An 18,434-nucleotide genomic window follows, 5' to 3' on the forward strand; every position below is an offset into this window, starting at 1 on the left:
TTGGTCAGTAGTGGCTGACCAGTATGCAATATGGTGGGCTCATATGCAAAGCCTGTCCAGCTTAGTATCACCTTCCAGAGCTTATATTCTCCTGACTTAGCTTTTGAGTCTTCTCCATGCCAGGGAGGTGCCAGGGAGTCCAGTGAAAGTCGTCTGTAGCTGGGGAAATCTGGAAAGACCTTATGGTGGAGAAGGAAGTGAAAGAAGACAGGAAGAGTGACTTCTTAGCACTTTAATGTTGACCACGTTATTATGGTTCCTCATCTCATTTCTTCCTTTAAGCACAGGGAGGGTGTAAACAGGCAGAGATAGATAAGAGTGGCTATGAGGATAGCAAGTGTGAGATGTGTTGGGTGATGGCAGTTTGTCCAACTACAGGAGGGGGAAATATAGTGTAAGAGAAAGTTAAGTTGGAGTCATATAGTGGAGGTGGGCTTTGTGTCCTAGGCTAAGGAGATTGAATTGGACTTGTTAAGCAGTGGGTAACCATTGAGGGTGATATAACCCAACATGGGAGAGCAGATCACATCAGGGAGGTGAATAAACCCATTATAGGAAGAATCAGTTAGAGGAGACAAGACTGGGTTCAAAGGAGCCCATCAGGAGTCTAGTGTGATGGTTGAGGCAAGAGGAGCCATGGTTGGCCCCAGTGTGGTGCAGTGGATTTAGTGAGGAGGCAGAGAATAGGAACCTCAGCTGCCTGGAATTCTCTTGGTGGGATTGGGCAGTGCTGTGAGAATTTATGGTAGGCCTAGAAGTAGGAGAGAGAGAAGACAGCTGAAGAGGAGCCTCAGACATCTCTTAAAGTGCCAACCACTCAGTGGCTTGTGGGCCATAGTGGCCTCACCTTTGTCTTACTGGATTTTTTTGGATTTAGGAGTCATATACTATCTCTTCAGCTTTTTGCTGACATGTTGAAACCCTAGTGAAGTCCCTTCACTATAAAAGGGAATACCAGTTTCAGAGAAATATCTTTTTAATCCCATGTTGAACAAGTTGTAGCTCTAAATAAGACTATCTTTTACCCCCAAGGAATTCTGGAATGACACATGTAAAAGCTCATAGAAAGAAAAACAGTCAATAAACATATGAAGTGCTTTGTGTGTGAAGGCCTCTTATGTTAGGTTATTATTTCCCTTTGTTACTTTTTACCCATAGAATATATATTCACATAGACTAATTAGATTTGAAAGTACAATCGGATTTCAAGCATTAACCTCCTTTCGTAAGGTATTATCGTTGGGGGATGGAAGGGGGAAATGGCAAATCACTGGCAAGGAATTATAGTGTTAAAAACATATAAACAAAGAGTTTTAGTTTAGATTCTTAAGAATTTCAATCTTGACTTTTTGGTTTCATTTTCCAGTTAATTAACGTGTTTTCTTCTCTGATGTTGTGTTATGTTTCCTAAGCATATGAAGAACCCTAAAAGGAATCTTCATTGTGAGTGAGGAAAACCATACATTTGTCATTAGGCACCTGCAAAGTTAATGTGGTATAAAGCAGAGTTACAGCTAATATTAATCTTTTATCCTGTTTTTCCTAAACCTCTTTGATCACGTGGAGAGAACCAAAAGGTATTAATCATCTACCTTATGATTTACTGACTGGAGTAAATCTGATTTTTGTCAGTGACCGAGAGCCATTTTCCCAACTCAGTTTTTAAGGTGATCACAAAACAATAAATTTAATAAAATTTAGTTCATCAGAAAATGTGAAAATAAAGGAAACCTCATGTCAGGTTTTAATTGATAAGACATTTAGGGTCTTATCAAACTGAAAATTATCAGTTGTATGAAGGAGGAAAAAATCCCTGAATTTTGCTTCAAGGATGCTTTCTTTTCTCCTTGGGGATGCTTGACCATTAAGAAATGCAAGCATTTTAAACTGAGAGTAGGACAAGAGAAAGAACCAAGTGATCCAGTTCTTAGCTTCATTTTTTTTATGAAAAGAATTAAAATGATGAAACCGTAACACTTTAAGGTATCACCTAAATATTTCTCAAGGTTGAGAATTATTATTACCTTATTAGTAATTGTATTAACATATTTATACCATGCTTTATAGGGCATGTAGGTGGTCCAGTAAATAGAGCGCCAGGACTGGAGTCAAGAAGATCCGAGTTCAAATCCAGCCCCAGATACTTACCATCCATGGTGTCCTGGGCATTTGTCTCAGTGCCTGTCTGTAAAATAGGGGTGCGCTGCAGAAGGAAATGGCAAACCACTCCAGACAAAGTCCATGGGGGGGGGGGGTGTCACATAAATAAAGACATGACTGAACAACAATATTGTGCTTTCTTTATAGATTATAAAACATTTTATATCCATTACATCATTTGGCCCTAACAGTCAGCCTTTAAGATAAGTAGTACAGATATGATTATCCCCATTTTAAAGGGGAGGAACTTGAGGCACAGAGGAGTTGAGCATTTGGCATCAGTAGTAAATTTCAGACTCAGGATTTTATCCCAGGTCCTCTGATCCAAGTCCAATATTCTTTCTGCCATATCACAGTTGTTGAAAGATAAAGATGTTGCAGAAAGGTTTCCTGATCCTGAGTCTAAACTCTGAGGGAATGAAGTCACAAATAAGCTAAGAAATTCTTTATAACCGTAAATAGTTCTCTTCTACAGGGTAAAGGTCATATTCCTTAAAGGTTACAAAGCCCAAATAAGTACCAAGTAATAGTTTTTATGGATGGATTTTAATCGTAGACTATCATCTCCCTGTTACCAATACCTTGTATTCCAGTCCCCTTTGTCATTACTTACAAGCTTGGAATGGCAACCAATTTTAGCAGCTTAAACTAAGCTTTATGAGACAAATGAATCTTTCATTTAAAAAATATTATTTTCTTCATCCATGTATAATTTTTAAATTAAGCCACTAGTATGCATAATTGAGAGGTGATTATATTTGTAAAAAAAAAAAATCATAGATTTTAATTAAAGTCCTTTGTATACCTGCACTACAATTTAGCGTTATTTAGCATACATAATGTGGTAGAAGGAGCACCAGCGTTGGAGATGGAGGCCTAGATTCAGATCTTAATTCTACCATCTACTATCCATGTGACCTAGGGGAAATCACTTGTCTTCTGAGCCTCATATCTTTCTTCTGAAAAATGAGAACCATAGGATTTAGAGCTGATCTTGGAGACTTGATTCTCTAATCCCAACCTACTCATTTTACAAATAAAAATACTTAGGCTATCTAGATTTTTGTGAGCATCTAACAACAATAATAACATAGCACTTCGTAAACCATGAAGTGCTATGTGGATGTATTTATAAGTAACTCTGATCCCTTTTGCTTTTTTCCCCCAAAACAACCTGAAGAATTGTTAATTTAATGTAATTCAGTTCAGCAAGCATTTACTTAGCATTTTCTTTATGCTCGTTGCCCAAGGTACAAAAACAAAATAGTGCTTGTCCTCAAGGAGCTAACATTCTAATGAGGCAACCCAGTATAAGATAACATGGAAGGGAAGAGAAGACTTACAATTGGGAGGCTCAGTAATGACTTCACCTGGGAGGTGACAGATGAGCTGAGTCTTCAGGGAACCCCAGAGGAGGAGAGGGTGCGTTCCAGGCAGGGGACTGACCTGTGTGAAGGAATGGAGTTGGAGGGTGGAATACAACATGCAGAAAAGGAAGTAATGTAAAATAAATCTGGAAAGATTGAGTTGCAACCATATCTTGGAGGACTTTAAATACTGAGAATTTAAATCAAATAAAATAATAATTATAAAGCACTTAGCAAGGTGTCTGGCATCTTATAGGTGCTTAAAAAATGTTTGTTCTTTTCCCTAAGCTAAGAAGTTTTGGTTTTGTTTTTATCTCAAGAAAAAAGGAACCACTAGAAAACTTAGGAGAGACATTTGTCTCCTGTCTTCCATTCCTGTCAGTCTAAACCCAAGTGATATATTGAGACCTTTGTAGTATTAATTATGTCCCACCCCTAGAAACCTTTTATTACCCAGTTCAGTTAAGGAACTCTCATTATTATGAGTAGAAGGTTAATTTGGATCTGTATAAAATATTGGTTACAGTTTAAAAAAAAAAAGACAATTCTTCCACAAATACATGATTTCTACCTCTGTTTGAAGTTAAAACATATCTTCCGCTTTTGCTAATGTCATTACAAATCTTAAATGTTGAAGTGGTGTTTTTCTGATTGGCACTCTAAAAACTATCACCAGAACAATGGCTGCTGTTCATCATGATCATTTTGACATTTTGCAATGCTAATTATTCTGAATGGCTATTTTCCTATCTGGTAATCTGGTGAAAGAGGATTTAATTTTAAAGGAATTTAAAGGAAGCATTTTCCATCTAGGAAGCAAATAGTGCCACGTTTAAAGCAATCCCAGGCTTTCCCCCTAAGAATAAAAAATTTAAAACCACCTTAATTACTTGCTTAGGTTAAAGATTAATTATTCCAAGTAGCTGTGTCCTCTCTTCAAGTGCTTGACTTAGAATCTCCCCTTCTTGATTGAATTGGTTCCTTTTTCTCCTAGGAGAATTCTAAAGCACTAGCTTCATTTATTATTCTTAACAAATGTCCTAGTCTCCTGGATGTTTAAGCATTTGGCTATAGCTTTTCCTTTCCTCTATCAAAACTGGACAAGCCATGAGTCCAGGAGTGAAAGGTTTATTGACATTTCTGAAATTCTTGAGAGTAAGGCATTCCCTTGGGGATAGTGGTTTTTTCCTTTGTTCCACATTGTTTGCCAAGAAATGTTAGGAACCTTAAAAAGAATACTCCTTTCTGAAGAGAACCTCTCTAGGATCATCCCAATTATTGATTTGTTGTTTGATAATTATCATTGATAATGATTTGTTGTTTCCCTTTCTGAACTCTTCTAGGTTCAGAGTATCATTCGCTCCCAAACCAGCATGGGCATGCGTCATAGAGATCGTTCTACCACTGGTAACACCCTCAAGCCTGGCTTGTGTTCAGCCCTGACAACCTACTTTTTTGGAGCTGACCTCAAAGGGAAGCTGACCATCAAGAACTTCCTAGAGTTTCAGCGTAAACTTCAGCATGATGTCCTGAGGTTAGAGGTTAGTATCTGCTGGCTTTGGAAAAATTATGACAGTATCCTTTAGGGTCTGCTTTTGGGCAAGAGGGCACATATACGCAAATGCTCTATCTCTAAGAGCTGATTGGTTTGAAATTCATTAGTAATAGATCACCTAGCAATTGATAGAAAATACCATGTTCTGGAAAATTCTCTGAAATGTCATTTTGAGAGTACAGCAACTAGGAAAGGCCAAGGAATAAAAATTGTAGCTATTTTTGCTTAACCGGCAGATTGATAGTTAAAACATATTTTAAAATCTGAAGGAGGTATTTGAAATGCCCTTGATGTTCATTTCTTGTATGAAAATGTCAGGGGGGTAGAGGGGAGGAAGGGAGGAGGTGTGTGGAGAATACATGAGTCCTTTTGTATGTCAGATCTACTTACGGCATAAAACAGAAGGGCACACAAAAGGTCAGAAAAACCTACTGAGAAGCAGGCGTCTTGGACAGCTTTTTTATGACTGCTTTGGATCCCAAGAAATTGCTCAGAGATAGGGAAGATGCCTTGACATTTCCCTTTCTGCTTCGATTTTGTGATGGCATATTTAGCCACTGATCATCATTGGAGCTTGGGGTGATGAGCCCTCCAGGGGGCAGGGGTATCTGTGTGCATAGTTCCTCTAGGATTGTTCACTTCATTTCCTTAAGCATTGGGGAACCATAACACCTCACTATGTGTTACCTTGGTACCAAGGAAAGTTGAAAAGACCAGTCACTGATGTAGAGGAGTAGAAGTGTGAGTAATTGGTAGACCATGACCTACTACCCACTCCTCCCATGCCCAGCATACTGTCTGGCACATAAGAGGTACTTAATAAATGCTTGTTGGTTGATTGATTAACAGTGCAAAAAATAATTACACTTCACTTTGGTATATATTTTTATGCCTGATCATGAAATATGGATATGCTTTGGTGTTCACGGCGTTCATTTGAAAATAATGAAGAAACATTATTAAGATATGACTTTCAAGTGGAGTTGAAAGACTGTCATTCATACTAACCTCTCTCATTCAACATTCATTCATTCAGCAAACATCTTAAAATTTCCTATGTGTAAAGGGTTCCTCTGCCCTAAGTGACATACTGGTAAGAGGCAGTTCATTTAGTCTGTTTAATACAAGGAACCAGGCCTCTCCCACCACAAGGAAAGTACTTCTCTCCAAATGTGTGTGACATAATGAATGACGAGGTGGGCAAGAAGAGGTTTTCAGCAGAACTAAAGCAGAAATGATTTTCCAGTAAAATTAAGGTTGATGAGAAAACCATGGTAGCAGATTGTCTCACTGTATTTCCAGTCTTTGCTGTAACTGTTGATTTTTCTATAGAGGATAAGCAGTGAAGCAAAATAGTGTGATTGCTGTCACTTAATTTGAAATAAAAATTTGCTCTATAAATAAATCACATAGATGATGAAGTTCATTCAAGGGAGTTTTAAAGACTAAGACTTTGGAAACGACCCATTTGGGAATCCTAGTGTTTATTTCTAAACTAATTAAAGGCTAAGGTTATTTATCTATTAGAAATAATTGAGTCTCATATTAGTACCATTTATTTGCTCTAGTACTCAGAAATCTTAACTGTGAGTTGTGTGGGTTTTTTTATCTTTGTACACCCCACAGTGAATTAAGCGTTCAAGAAGTATTTGTTTAATTGAATTGCATTGACTTTTATTGTATAAATAGCTTATTTGATATTGAGTCCAATTACAGTTTGCTAAGTGCACTGGATAAGAAGGAATGGACAGAAAGACAGCTCCTATGTTTTTAGAAAAGCATGTGTATTTCAGGGATATTTTAGCAAGACTAGAAAAGGAGGGACTAGATTTCACCAAGTTATTTTCACAGAAGGATTGGCAAATATGGAAATACAAGACAGATTCATTGTTTGCATGGTTGAGCAACATGTGACAGTATGTGGGATGATGCCAGTGAGGAGTCAAAGATGAAACCAGGTTGCAAGCCTGGGTGATTGAGAGCCTAGTGGTGCCTTGAACAGTAGGAGGAAAGTTGAGAAGAGGGGAGAGTATGAGGAGAAAAGAAAATAAGTTTTCTTTTGGACATTTTGAATTTGAGATGTTTTTGAGACACCTTGTTTGAGGTGTCCAAAAGGCAATTGGTAATGAAGGGCTGCTTGTCAAAAGAGCTGAATGTGTATGTAAATTGTAATTGAACCCATGAGGACTGATGAGTTCACCAAGTGAGATGACATAGAGGAAAAAGAGATGACCCAGGCCAGAATCTTGGGGCACACCCATGTTAGTTAGCGGGTTTGACATGAATGAAGAACCATCTGAGGGGACTGAGAAGATAGTACAAAGGCCCAGAGATCAGAGGTGGATGGTCATGGGGGCATATATCAAGCTTGCACAAAAGGCCACTGTGGTCAGATGTGTGCAGGGGAGTCATGTGTAAAAAGATTGTAAAGGACTATATTGTAAAGACCTTTAACTGCCAACAAAGGCATTGATGCTTGTGTCAAGAAGTAAGAGAGAATCTTTGGAGTCTATTGAGTAGGCAAGTAATGGGAAAAAGGAGGGGAAAGGAGGGTCACGCAGGAAGATCTGAGCTTCAGGATGATCACTTTGACAACTCTGTGGAGAGTGAAAATTGGAAGGGTGAAAGACTTCAGGCAAAAAGAGCAGAGGTCTTGAACCGGGTTGGTTGGTCTCAGAGTGCCAAGAAGATGATATATGAGAGAAATGTTGGTAACCCTTCCAGCTCTGAAAGTCTATGATTCTATAAATCTTGGAACAGTAATGAGATGGCATCTAGATGGTTAAAGTTTGAGAACACTTGGCTTTTACACCAAGATGGGAAGGATGCCAGTCCAGAACTGGATAGAATGCCAATGAAGTAGAAAAATTGGATTTCTCGTACAAAAAAGTAATTTTTCAAAATTAAATTAAAAGATTCTTAAGGGAAAAAGAACTTGTCCTTTTAGAGCCTTCAGTAAGGTGGTAGATGCACACTAGCCATTAAATAAATGAATGTTAGATGAATAAATCAAAGATCTGAGGAGCCACATTGACAAAATCATGGAACACTTGAAATTGAAGACATTTAAATTAGAGTTCCCTAGTTGTTAAAACATCTGGAGAGACGCAGTAATTTCTTTAAAAGATAATCTTTCTTTTCAAAGTTTTAGCAATTTCTTCCCACATTGGGTGTGAGATATAATGTTATCACCATAGCCAGAAGGAAAATAGAAGTGTGTATAGCACCTTTATAACTCTCTTGTGAATCAGAAACTTCTATAATTCTTTCCTATTCCATACTAGTTTTGTCTTATTGCTTAATTATACACTTTTATTACAGTTTGAAGTTTCATATTTCTTTCTTTCCCTCTTCTCTAAATATAATGACTTTGAGGTTTAATATAGGTAGTTTGGCTTAATGGAAAGAGTATTGAATTCAGACTCAGGCTGGGGTTCAAATATAAGCTCTATAACTTCTTAACTCTGTGACCCCTTTGGCAGTGTTGGGTGAAACCTATGGACTCATCAAAAAATGTTTTTAAATGTATAAAATGAAATACATAGGATTATAAAGAAAATCAATTATATTGAAATACATTTATAAAAATATTTTTAAGTTTACAGACCCTACCCCGATTTTAACAATGCTTGCCTTAATATCTTGGTCTCTTCTAGACATTAGGATTTTGTATTTTTCTCAAAATCAGGTTACTCAACTTTTTTTCTGACTTTTTGAAGGAAGCTTGTTTTAGACTAATTCTCTGCATTTCAGTGACAGAAAATCTCAATGTCTTGATTGTTTTCCTTGTTTATTCTTCACAATGGATAGAGCACTGGATCCGAGTCCAAATCCAGCCTCTGTGACCGTAGGCAAGTCATTTCTACCTTCTGACTACCTCAGTTTCCTCCTTTGTAAAATGGTGATAGTAATAACACCTACCTCCTAGGGTTGTTTTGTGGATCAAATGAGATAATGTTTGTAAAGCACAGTGCCTGGCACATAGCAGGTGTTTAATAAAAGCTTCTTTCATTTTTCCCTTCCCAAACCTCTCCTGACCCTAAGTTTAGCAATCTATCCACTGCGCCATGTGAATGTGAAATAGACTGCCATTTTACTGGTAGTTGCTTAGAGATCTTGGGGTGATTGTCTCAGGGATGCCTAGCTATTCTTGAAGTTCAGCTAGATAACTTCAAAAATCTCATCCACATCCAAGCTTTATGTTCTTTGTATTTCATTTTCCCTCATAGCTTCTTTCTGAACTAGGAAAGGGGCAAGCAATAGTCCCATCAGATAGTAAAGAAATCTTTACACACAGAAAAGAAGGAACTCAGCAGAGATTAGTCAGTGGTGGAGGCTGAGCTAGTGCTTCTAGCCCATGAGCTTCCACTAAAAAAATGATTCATAAAGCAGCAGTTGGGTTTTGGAAATAGCTAGAGTTCTGGCATTCTGAGTGTTGAAATTACAAAACACTTAGGATTATAGAATTTAAAGCCAGAAAGGAGTTTAAACCTATCTTGTCCAATTTTATTTACAGATTAGAAAACTGAGGCCCAGAGAAGCTAAGCAACTTGCCCAAGGCACCACACATAGTAAGAAGTAACATAGCCAAGATTCAAGCTCATAACCTTTTACATAAGAAACCTAGTTTTCACTTAGGTTTCATGAAGTTATGATTCCCTGTTGACAACAGTAAGTGCCCAGTAAGTGATCATTTACTGGAATTGAGTAGTATCAAGGTTCTTGTCAGATTTATTTAATTGAATTCTACTCGTTTTTTAGATTATTTATTTTTAGTTTTAAACATTCACTTCCATAAGATTTTGATTTCTAGAATTTCCTCCTCCCTCCCTTTCCCCTTCCCCAAGACAGCATGCATTCTGATATAGACTATACATGTACAGTCATAGTAAACATATTCCCACACTACTCATGTTGAAAAAGAAGAATCAGAACAAAAAGGAAAAACCATGTTGAAGAAAAAACATACAACAAGAAAAAAAGAAAATAGTATGCCTCGATCTGCATTTAGACTCCATAGTTCTTTTTCTGGATATGGATAGCATTTTCCAACATGAGTCTTTTGGAATTGTCTTAGATCCTTGTATTGCTGAGAAGAGTTAAGTCTATCAAAGTTGGTCATCACACAGTGTTGTTGTTACCATGTACAATGCCCTCCTGGTTCCACTCACTTCACTCAGCATCAGTCTTTCCAGGTTTTTCTGAAATCTGCCCATTCATCATTTCTTATAGCACAGTAGTATTTCATTACTTTTCATATACCACAACTTGTTCAGCCATTCCCCAGTTGATGGACATCCCCTCAATTTCCGATTCTTGGCCACCACAAAAAGAGCTGATATAAATATTTTTGTACATGTGGGTCATTTTCCCTTTTTTTATGATTTCTTTGGGAAACAGATCTAGTGCTATTTCTGGATCAAAGGGTAATTAAGCCCAGTTTGATTGTCTTTTGGGTATAGTTGCAAATTGCTGTCCAGAATGGTTGAATCAGTTCACAACACCGACAAATGCATTAGTGTTCTGATTTACTCACATCTTCTCCAACATTTATCATTTTCCTATTTTGGCATGTTTGGCAATCTGATAGGTATGAGGTGGTACATCAGAGTTGTTTTAATTTGCATTTTTTTAATCAATACTGATTTAGAGCATTTTTTCATATGACTATAGATAGCTTTAATTTCTTCCTCTGAAAACTGCCTGTTCATATTCTTTAATCACTTATCATTTGGGGAATGACTTGTATTCTTATCAATTTGATTCAGTTCTCTATATATTTTAGCAATGAGGCTTTTATCAGAGATACTGACTGTAAAAACTGTTTCTCAGCTTTCTGCTTCCCTTCTAATTTTAATGACATTGGCTTTGTGCAAAACCTTTTCAATTGAATGTAACCAAAATTATCCATTTTGTATTTCATAACATTCTCTATATCTTGTTTAGTCACAAATTCTTCCCTTCTCCATAGATCTGACACGTAAACTGTTCCATACTCTCCTAATTTGTTTAGTCTACCCTAAATTCCACCCTTCTTAACAGAACTAGAAAAATGTGGATTTGATGGATCAACCTCAAGACAGACAGTTTTTAAGATAAAATTTGAAGTTATTAAAAATTCAATTCAAGACTAGAAAAAATCTTTGAGTGAAGTTCCTCAGAGGCTTTTGCCGAGGCTAATTTTGTTCATTTATTGATTTCTTGGAGGCTGGAGTAAGGAAGACATCAGGCAAAGCTGAAAGATCCTAAAAGGTAAAATTGTGATTTTATTTCCAAAATGAGGGCAGAGCAAAAGGAAATGAGAAATTGTGGAAATGGACATTTCAAAAAACATAACATTCTAGAAACAATTGGAAACCTGTTTATGCCAGAAAGAAGAAATACTTTTTAGGATGTGCACTCTGGGAACTGTGTAATCATCCCAAAAAAGGGTTTGAGGTTTCAGAGCCTAAGTTAATAGGGTTGGAATCAGGAGTGTAACCATTTTTATAGGCATATGGGAGTCAGGCAATAGTAGCCATTCCCTGATAAATAAGTAGTCAAGAAATGTGAGCACACAGTTCTCAAAAGAAAAATTGCAAAGTATTTATAACCAAAAGATTGCTTCAAATCATGACTAATAGAAAAAAATCAAAGCTCTGAGGTTTCATCTCATTCCCAACAAGCTGACAAAGATGGAAACAGATAGTCATATTGGAGGGGCTAGAAAGATAAGCACACTAATAAACTATTGGTACAATTGTAATTTGTTCCAACCATTTAGGAAAGAACTTTGAAATTTGGCTGTAAAAATGACTAGAATGTTCATATCCTTTGATCCAGAGATCTAGCTAGGTATATGCCCCCAAGAAAGTTACCATATGCACCATAATATTTATAGCTGGACTTTCTGTGAAATCAAAGAACTTTTAACAAAATAGGTGCCCATCAGCTGGGGAAAGGTTAAATAAATCATGGTACATGAATGTAATGGAATCTTACTGCACTGTAAGAAATGATGAGTATTAACAGTTCAGAAATGTCAGACATTTATAAAGCATCTACCATATGCTAAGCACTGAGCATAGGAAGACTTATGAGCTGATACAGAGTGTAGAAAACAAATAGGAAAACAATACACATAATGACTACAACAGGGTGGATGGAAAGAACACACACAGAAAGGAAACTTAGAATGACCAAGTTTGGCCCTGGAGAAAAGTTGACAAAATTCATATCCCTGCCTTCTCTGCAGAGTCCCCTGACTATGGTATTGATTCTTGAATGTATCAAAACACAATGTTCCTATATTAATTGGTTTTGCTGAACTGCTTTTGTTCTTCTTTTTATATGTCGTTACGCCAAGGGATGGTTCTCTAGGTAGAGAATGAGGGAGAGCTGTTTTCAGAAATAAAAGAGATATAAAAGCAAAACATCTAAATAAAGATTTTTCAGGAAAATAAACATTCTTTAATTTAAAAAAAATGCCTTGCCTCATAGCATGATTTGGGATTTTATGTTTTGTTTTTTTAAAATAAATTGGATGATTCAAAATGCAACCGAAATGATAGTCTTGTTTTCCTGGCTTTCATGGGGAAAAAAGTTAAAACAACCAGACATGCTGAGTTACCAGAAAAGACAAAAGGGAGACATAAGCTTCTGCAGGTCCGTAATGGCATGCTATAAAGAAAACTGAGCCAATCATCCCCCATCAATCAGTAAGAATTGAGTGAAAAATGAGAGGTTTAAACTGCAATGGGAACAATTTAAGGAAAACTTTTTAAGTCATTAGAGCATCTAGACTAATAAAGTACCAGGGGAAATTACAGTGTCTCCTATGCTGGCAATATTCTAGGTGAAATCTTTGTTCCGCTCTCTATGGGGTTTCTAAATAGAATTAATTTGATGCTGCTCTGACACAAAAGAACTCTAGGTAATGGGCCTGTTCTCCTGGGCTGAATGCTGATAGAAGGACGGACAGAGATTACCTCCCCCCCACACCCAGAAAAGCCATTTAATCATATATCTATTGACAGTTATCATTGGCATCAGAAGATTCCTGGCAAAACAAATTCCTTTTACTCTAATTTTCCAAGATCTTCTCTGGGAAAGTGAAACTATGGAAAGTGACTCAGTTAGGAAAACACATGAGAGTTAACTCTTGCTTTAACATAAAGCATACATAAACATAAAGAAGAAATTGTCAACAGAAGTTTTTTGGAATTTGGCTGCTATAAGACATGCTGAGCAGTAACAAATTGTGTAGTCTTGTGTGTTTTCAGTTTTCCAGAAAAGCTTTAATGGGCTGATTTAACAGAGGTCTCTTCTAAGCATCAGCACCAAGGTTTTTATAGCTTTACTAAGTAGCTACATGGAAGTCTAAGAGATCTAAAAATACCCACAGACTGGGAAGGTTGATCAATAATATATGTGATTAAATTAATAAAATATTTTGGATTGATCTTTCCTATAAAGCGCTGAAAGCATCTGTAAGCATTCATTTTATTCTCTCAAATTTTTGATGAAAGTCATATAGTGTCATACTCCCCTTTTCAGAGGACAAGAATGATCTATGTGACTATTATTATGAATTGGTGATGGCACTAGAATTAGAATGCCATTATCCTTAGTCCTAATATTTTCCAATAGGTCCTCCTTCCTTCCAGACAATATAATAATTCCACTGCAACAATTAACAATTCAGCATACCAATTTTTCAGTGTCATCTATGTACAGGGCACCACAGTGCCTAGGCACTGAGAATTCAGAGGCAGAACTAATCCAGGCAAACTTGCCTTCTTGCTGTTCCTCATGTGGGACATTCCATCTCCCATTGCTCCATCTTGTTACAGGCTATCGCCCATGCCTGGAATACTTTCTTTCCTCACCTTTTCCTACCTCCTTCAAAATTCTACTGAAGCACTGCATTCTATGGGAAGCCTTTCCTTCCCAATAGACCTTCTCTACTTCCCTAAACTCCATTGCTCGTACTTACCTTGTATGTATTTTGTAAATAGTCCTCATAGAAACTGACTTCCTAATTGCACTTCCTTCACCCTACATCTGTTCACAAGTTTTCCCAAGTTTCTCTGAATTCTTCATATTTGTCATTCTTTACAGTGCAGTAATATTCCATTACCTTAATGTAATTTGTTTAGTCATCCCACCTAACTTGCATGGTGGATAGAGCACTGTACTTAAAATCAGAAAGACCTGAGTTTTGTTTCTGGCTCAGGCACTGCATAGCTGGGGGACCCTAGGGAAGTCACTTAATTTTTCTTGATTTCAAGGATAATAGGAGCCCCTGTTTCACAGCTACTCTTTGGTTTTGGGGGGGTTTTTTGTTCTTTTTAACTTATTTATTTAACTTTTAACATTCATTTTCACAAAATTTTGGGTTGCAAATTTTCTCCCCTTTTGTCCCCTCCCCCCTCCCCAAAACACCGAGCATTCTAATTGCCCCTATCACCAATCTGCCCTCTCTTCTATCATCCCTCCCTTCCCTTGTCCCTATCTTCTCTTTTGTCCTGTAGGGCCAGATAATTTTCTATACCCCATTGCCTGTATTTCTTATTTCCTAGTAGCAAGAACAGTACTCGACAGTTGTTCCTAAAACTTTGAGTTCCAACTTCTCTTTATCTCTTCCTCCCCACCCATTCCCTTTGGAAAGGTAAGCAATTCAATATAGGCCATATCTGTGTAATTTCGCAAATGACTTCCATAATAGTCGTGTTATGTAAAACTAACTACATTTCCCTCCATCCTATCCTGCCCCCCATTGCTTCTATTCTCTCTTTTGATCCTGTCCCTCCCCAAGTGTTGACTTCAAATTGCTCCCTCCTCCCATTGCCCTCCCTTCCATCATCCCCCCCACCCTGCTTATCCCCTTCTCCCCCACTTTCCTGTATTGTAAGATAGGTATTCATACGAAAATGAGTGTGCATTTTATTCCTTTCTTTAGTGGAATGTGATGAGAGTAAAGTTCATGTTTTTCTCTCACCTCCCCTCTTTTTCCCTCCACTAAAAAGTCTTTTACTTGGCTCTTTTATGAGAGATAATTTGCCCTATTCCGTTTCTCCCTTTCTCCTCCCAATATATTTCTCTCTCACCGCTTAATTTCATTTTTTTAAGATATGATCCCATCCTGTTCAATTCACTCTGTGCTCTGTGTGTGTGTGTGTGTGTGTGTGTGTGTGTGTGTGTAATCCCTCCAACTACCCAGATACTGAAAAGTATCAAGAGTTACAAGTATTGTCTTTCCATGTAGGAATGTAAACAGTTCAACTTTAGTAAGTCCCTTATGACTTCTCTTTACTGTTTACCTTTTCCTGCTTCTCTTCATTCTTGTGTTTGAAAGTCAGATTTTCTTTTCAGCTCTGGTCTTTTCATTAAGAATGCTTGAAAGTCCTCTGTTTCATTGAAAGACCATTTTTTCCCCTGAAGTATTATACTCAGTTTTGCTGGGTAGGTGATTCTTGGTTTTAGTCCTAGTTCCTTTGACTTCTGGAATATCATATTCCATGCCCTTTGATCTCTTAATGTAGAAGCTGCTAGATCTTGTGTTATCCTGATTGTATTTCCACAATACTTGAATTGTTTCTTTCTAGGTGCTTGCAATATTTTCTCCTTGATCAGGGAACTCTGGAATTTGGCCACAGTATTCCTAGGAGTTTCTCTTTTTGGATCTCTTTCAGGCAATGATCAGTGGATTCCTTGAATACTTATTTTGCCCTCTGGTTCTAAAATCTCAGGGCAGTTTTCCTTGATAATTTCATGAAAGATGATGTCTAGGCTCTTTTTTTGATCATGGCTTTCAGGTAGTCCCATAATTTTTAAATTGTCTCTCCTGGATCTATTTTCCAGGTCAGTTGTTTTTCCAGTGAGATATTTCACATTATCTTCCATTTTTTCATTCTTTTGGTTTTGTTTTGTGATTTCTTGGTTTCTCATAAAGTCATTAGCCTCCATCTGTTCCATTTTAATTTTGAAAGAACTATTTTCTTCAGTGAGCTTTTGAACTTCCTTTTCCATTTGGCTAATTCTGCTTCTTACAGCATTCTTCTCCTCATTGGCTTTTTGACCCTCTTTTGCCAATTGAGTTAGCCTATTTTTCAAGGTGTTATTTTCTTCAGCATTTTTTTGGGTCTCCTTTAGCAAGGTGTTGACCTGCTTTTCATGCTTTTCTTGCATCTCTCTCATTTCTCTTCCCAGTTTTTCCTCCACCTCTCTAACTTGATTTTCAGAATCCTTTTTGAGCTCTTCCATGGCCTGAGCCCATTGGGTGGGCTGGGATACAGAAGCCTTGACTTCTGTGTCTTTCCCTGATGGTAAGCCTTGTTCTTCCTCATCAAAAAGGAAGGGAGGAGATATCTGTTCACCAAGAAAGTAACCTTCTATGGTCTTATTTTTTTCCCTTTTCTGGGCATTTTCCCAGCCAGTTACTTGACTTCTGAGTTTTCTTTCCACCTCCACTATGCCTCCAGATCCACCCAGCCAGTGCTTGGGGTCTGAGATTCAAATGCTGCTTCCCAGCCTCAGGGCTTTGGGTGGGGCGGGGCTGCTATTCAGTTGAGATTAAGTTCAGCTGCTCGGGTCAAGGCAGGGCCACCTCAGAGGGGCTCAGTTCCCTCGGGGGTTTATGCAGAGACCTTCAACAATGGATCTGAATTCCTCCTGCTTTGGGAGCCCTTGTCTACTGCTGCCTCTGCTGCTGCCTCCCAAGGAGGCCTGAGCCATGGAGACACCCCGCTTCCCTCCCGGCAAGCCAAAAGGACTGTGTCACTCGCCCCTGGTGCCTGTGGGTGGAGGGACCTGTGCTGCCGCTGGAGATTCTGTCCCTGAAGCCTGCTCGGATCTGCTCCTCTCAGTGGATGCAGGTCTGGGCTCTGCTCTGGGTTTGGGTTGCAACGGACTTTTTGTGTCTGTTTTTCAGGGCTCTTTGGAACAGAAATCTCCTCCACTCCGTTGTTCTGTGGCTTCCGCTGCTCCAGAATTTGTTGGGAGTTCTTCTTTACAGATATTTTATGGGCTGTGGGTTCAGAGCTAGCATATGTGTATCTTTGTACTCCGCCATCTTGGCTCCTCCCCACAGCTACTCTTTGTTGTGAGAGTTGATTATTGCGAGAATCAATCAAAATAATGTATGTAAAGAGCTTTGCAAATCTTCAAAACATTATACAATTGTTACCTCTTATAATTTCCTGTAATTTCTTTGCTACTACAAAAAGGATTGCTATAAATATTTCTGTGTGCACATGAGCAATGCCTGTATAATTGATATCTTGGAGTATATCCCTACTAGTGTTATCACTAGCTCAGAGAATGTGGACAGCTTAATAATGACTCAGTACAATACCTACGTTTTCTTATCCCCTCTAACATTTACTGTTCATCTTTTGTCACCATTGTCAGTCTGATGGAGAATAACAACTTACGCATTATTTTAATTTGCATTTCTCTTCTTAGTGATCTCATGTGGCTGTTGATAGTTTATATTTCTCCTTCTGATACCTCCCTGTTCATATCCTTTAACCACATAACCTTCAACCACAGCCATTGAGAAGTAGCTCTTGTTCCATTAATTCTCTATATATCTTGGATATCAATCAGTAAACAAGTTTTTATGAAGTACTTACTGTCTACCAGGTACTGTGCTAAGCAGTATCAAACCTTAATCAGAAATATTAGGTGCAAATATTTTTTTCCCAGTTAATGGTTATTTAATTCAAACTACATTTATTTTGTTGGTGCAAAAGCTTTTCAGTTTTATATAATTATACTCTTCATTTTGCTTTCTATGATCACCTCTGTCCTTGGTTTATTTAAGAATTCTCACCCATTTTTATATGACTATAGATAGCTTTGATTTCTTCATCTGAAAACTACCTGTTCATATTTTTTTACTATTTATCAACTGGGGAATGATTTGTATTCCTAAAACTTTGACTTAGTTCTCTATATATTTGAAAAATGAAACCTTTATCAGAGACACTGGTGGTAAAAAATCCCAGTTTTCTGTTTTCTCTCCTAATCCTTGTTGCATTTGCATTTCATAATGTTTTCTATCTCTTATTTGGTCATAAATTCTTCCCTTCTCCATAAATCTGACAGGTAAACTATTCCTTGCTTTCCCAGTTTGCTTATAATATCAGTCTTTATATTTAAATCATATACCCATTTTGACTTTATTTTGGTGTATGGTGTAAGATGTTGGTCTTTACCTAGTTTCTCCCATACTATTTTCCAGTTTTCCCAGCAGTTTTTGTCAAATAGTGAGTTCTTATCCCAGAAGCTGGAGTTTTTGGGTATATCAAACAGTCTTTGTGTCTTGTGTACCAAACCTATTCCACACCACTCTGTTTCTTAGCCAGGAC

The 18,434-nt window shown here is 37.6% G+C and overlaps 1 protein-coding gene across 1 annotated transcript in view; it reads left to right on the forward strand.

The window, feature by feature from the left end:
* The window catches only part of MICU1 (mitochondrial calcium uptake 1), a 283,476-nt gene that overhangs the window by 178,725 nt on the left and 86,317 nt on the right, over window positions 1–18,434 (forward strand). Inside the window, exon 8 of the mRNA XM_072628225.1 lies at window positions 4,871–5,068. Coding sequence (XP_072484326.1) covers window positions 4,871–5,068 — 198 coding nt within the window. The remainder of the gene's footprint in view (window positions 1–4,870; window positions 5,069–18,434) is intronic.

The sequence above is a fragment of the Notamacropus eugenii genome, chromosome 1, assembly GCF_028372415.1.
Source record: "Notamacropus eugenii isolate mMacEug1 chromosome 1, mMacEug1.pri_v2, whole genome shotgun sequence".
NCBI classification, from domain to species: Eukaryota; Metazoa; Chordata; class Mammalia; order Diprotodontia; family Macropodidae; genus Notamacropus; species Notamacropus eugenii.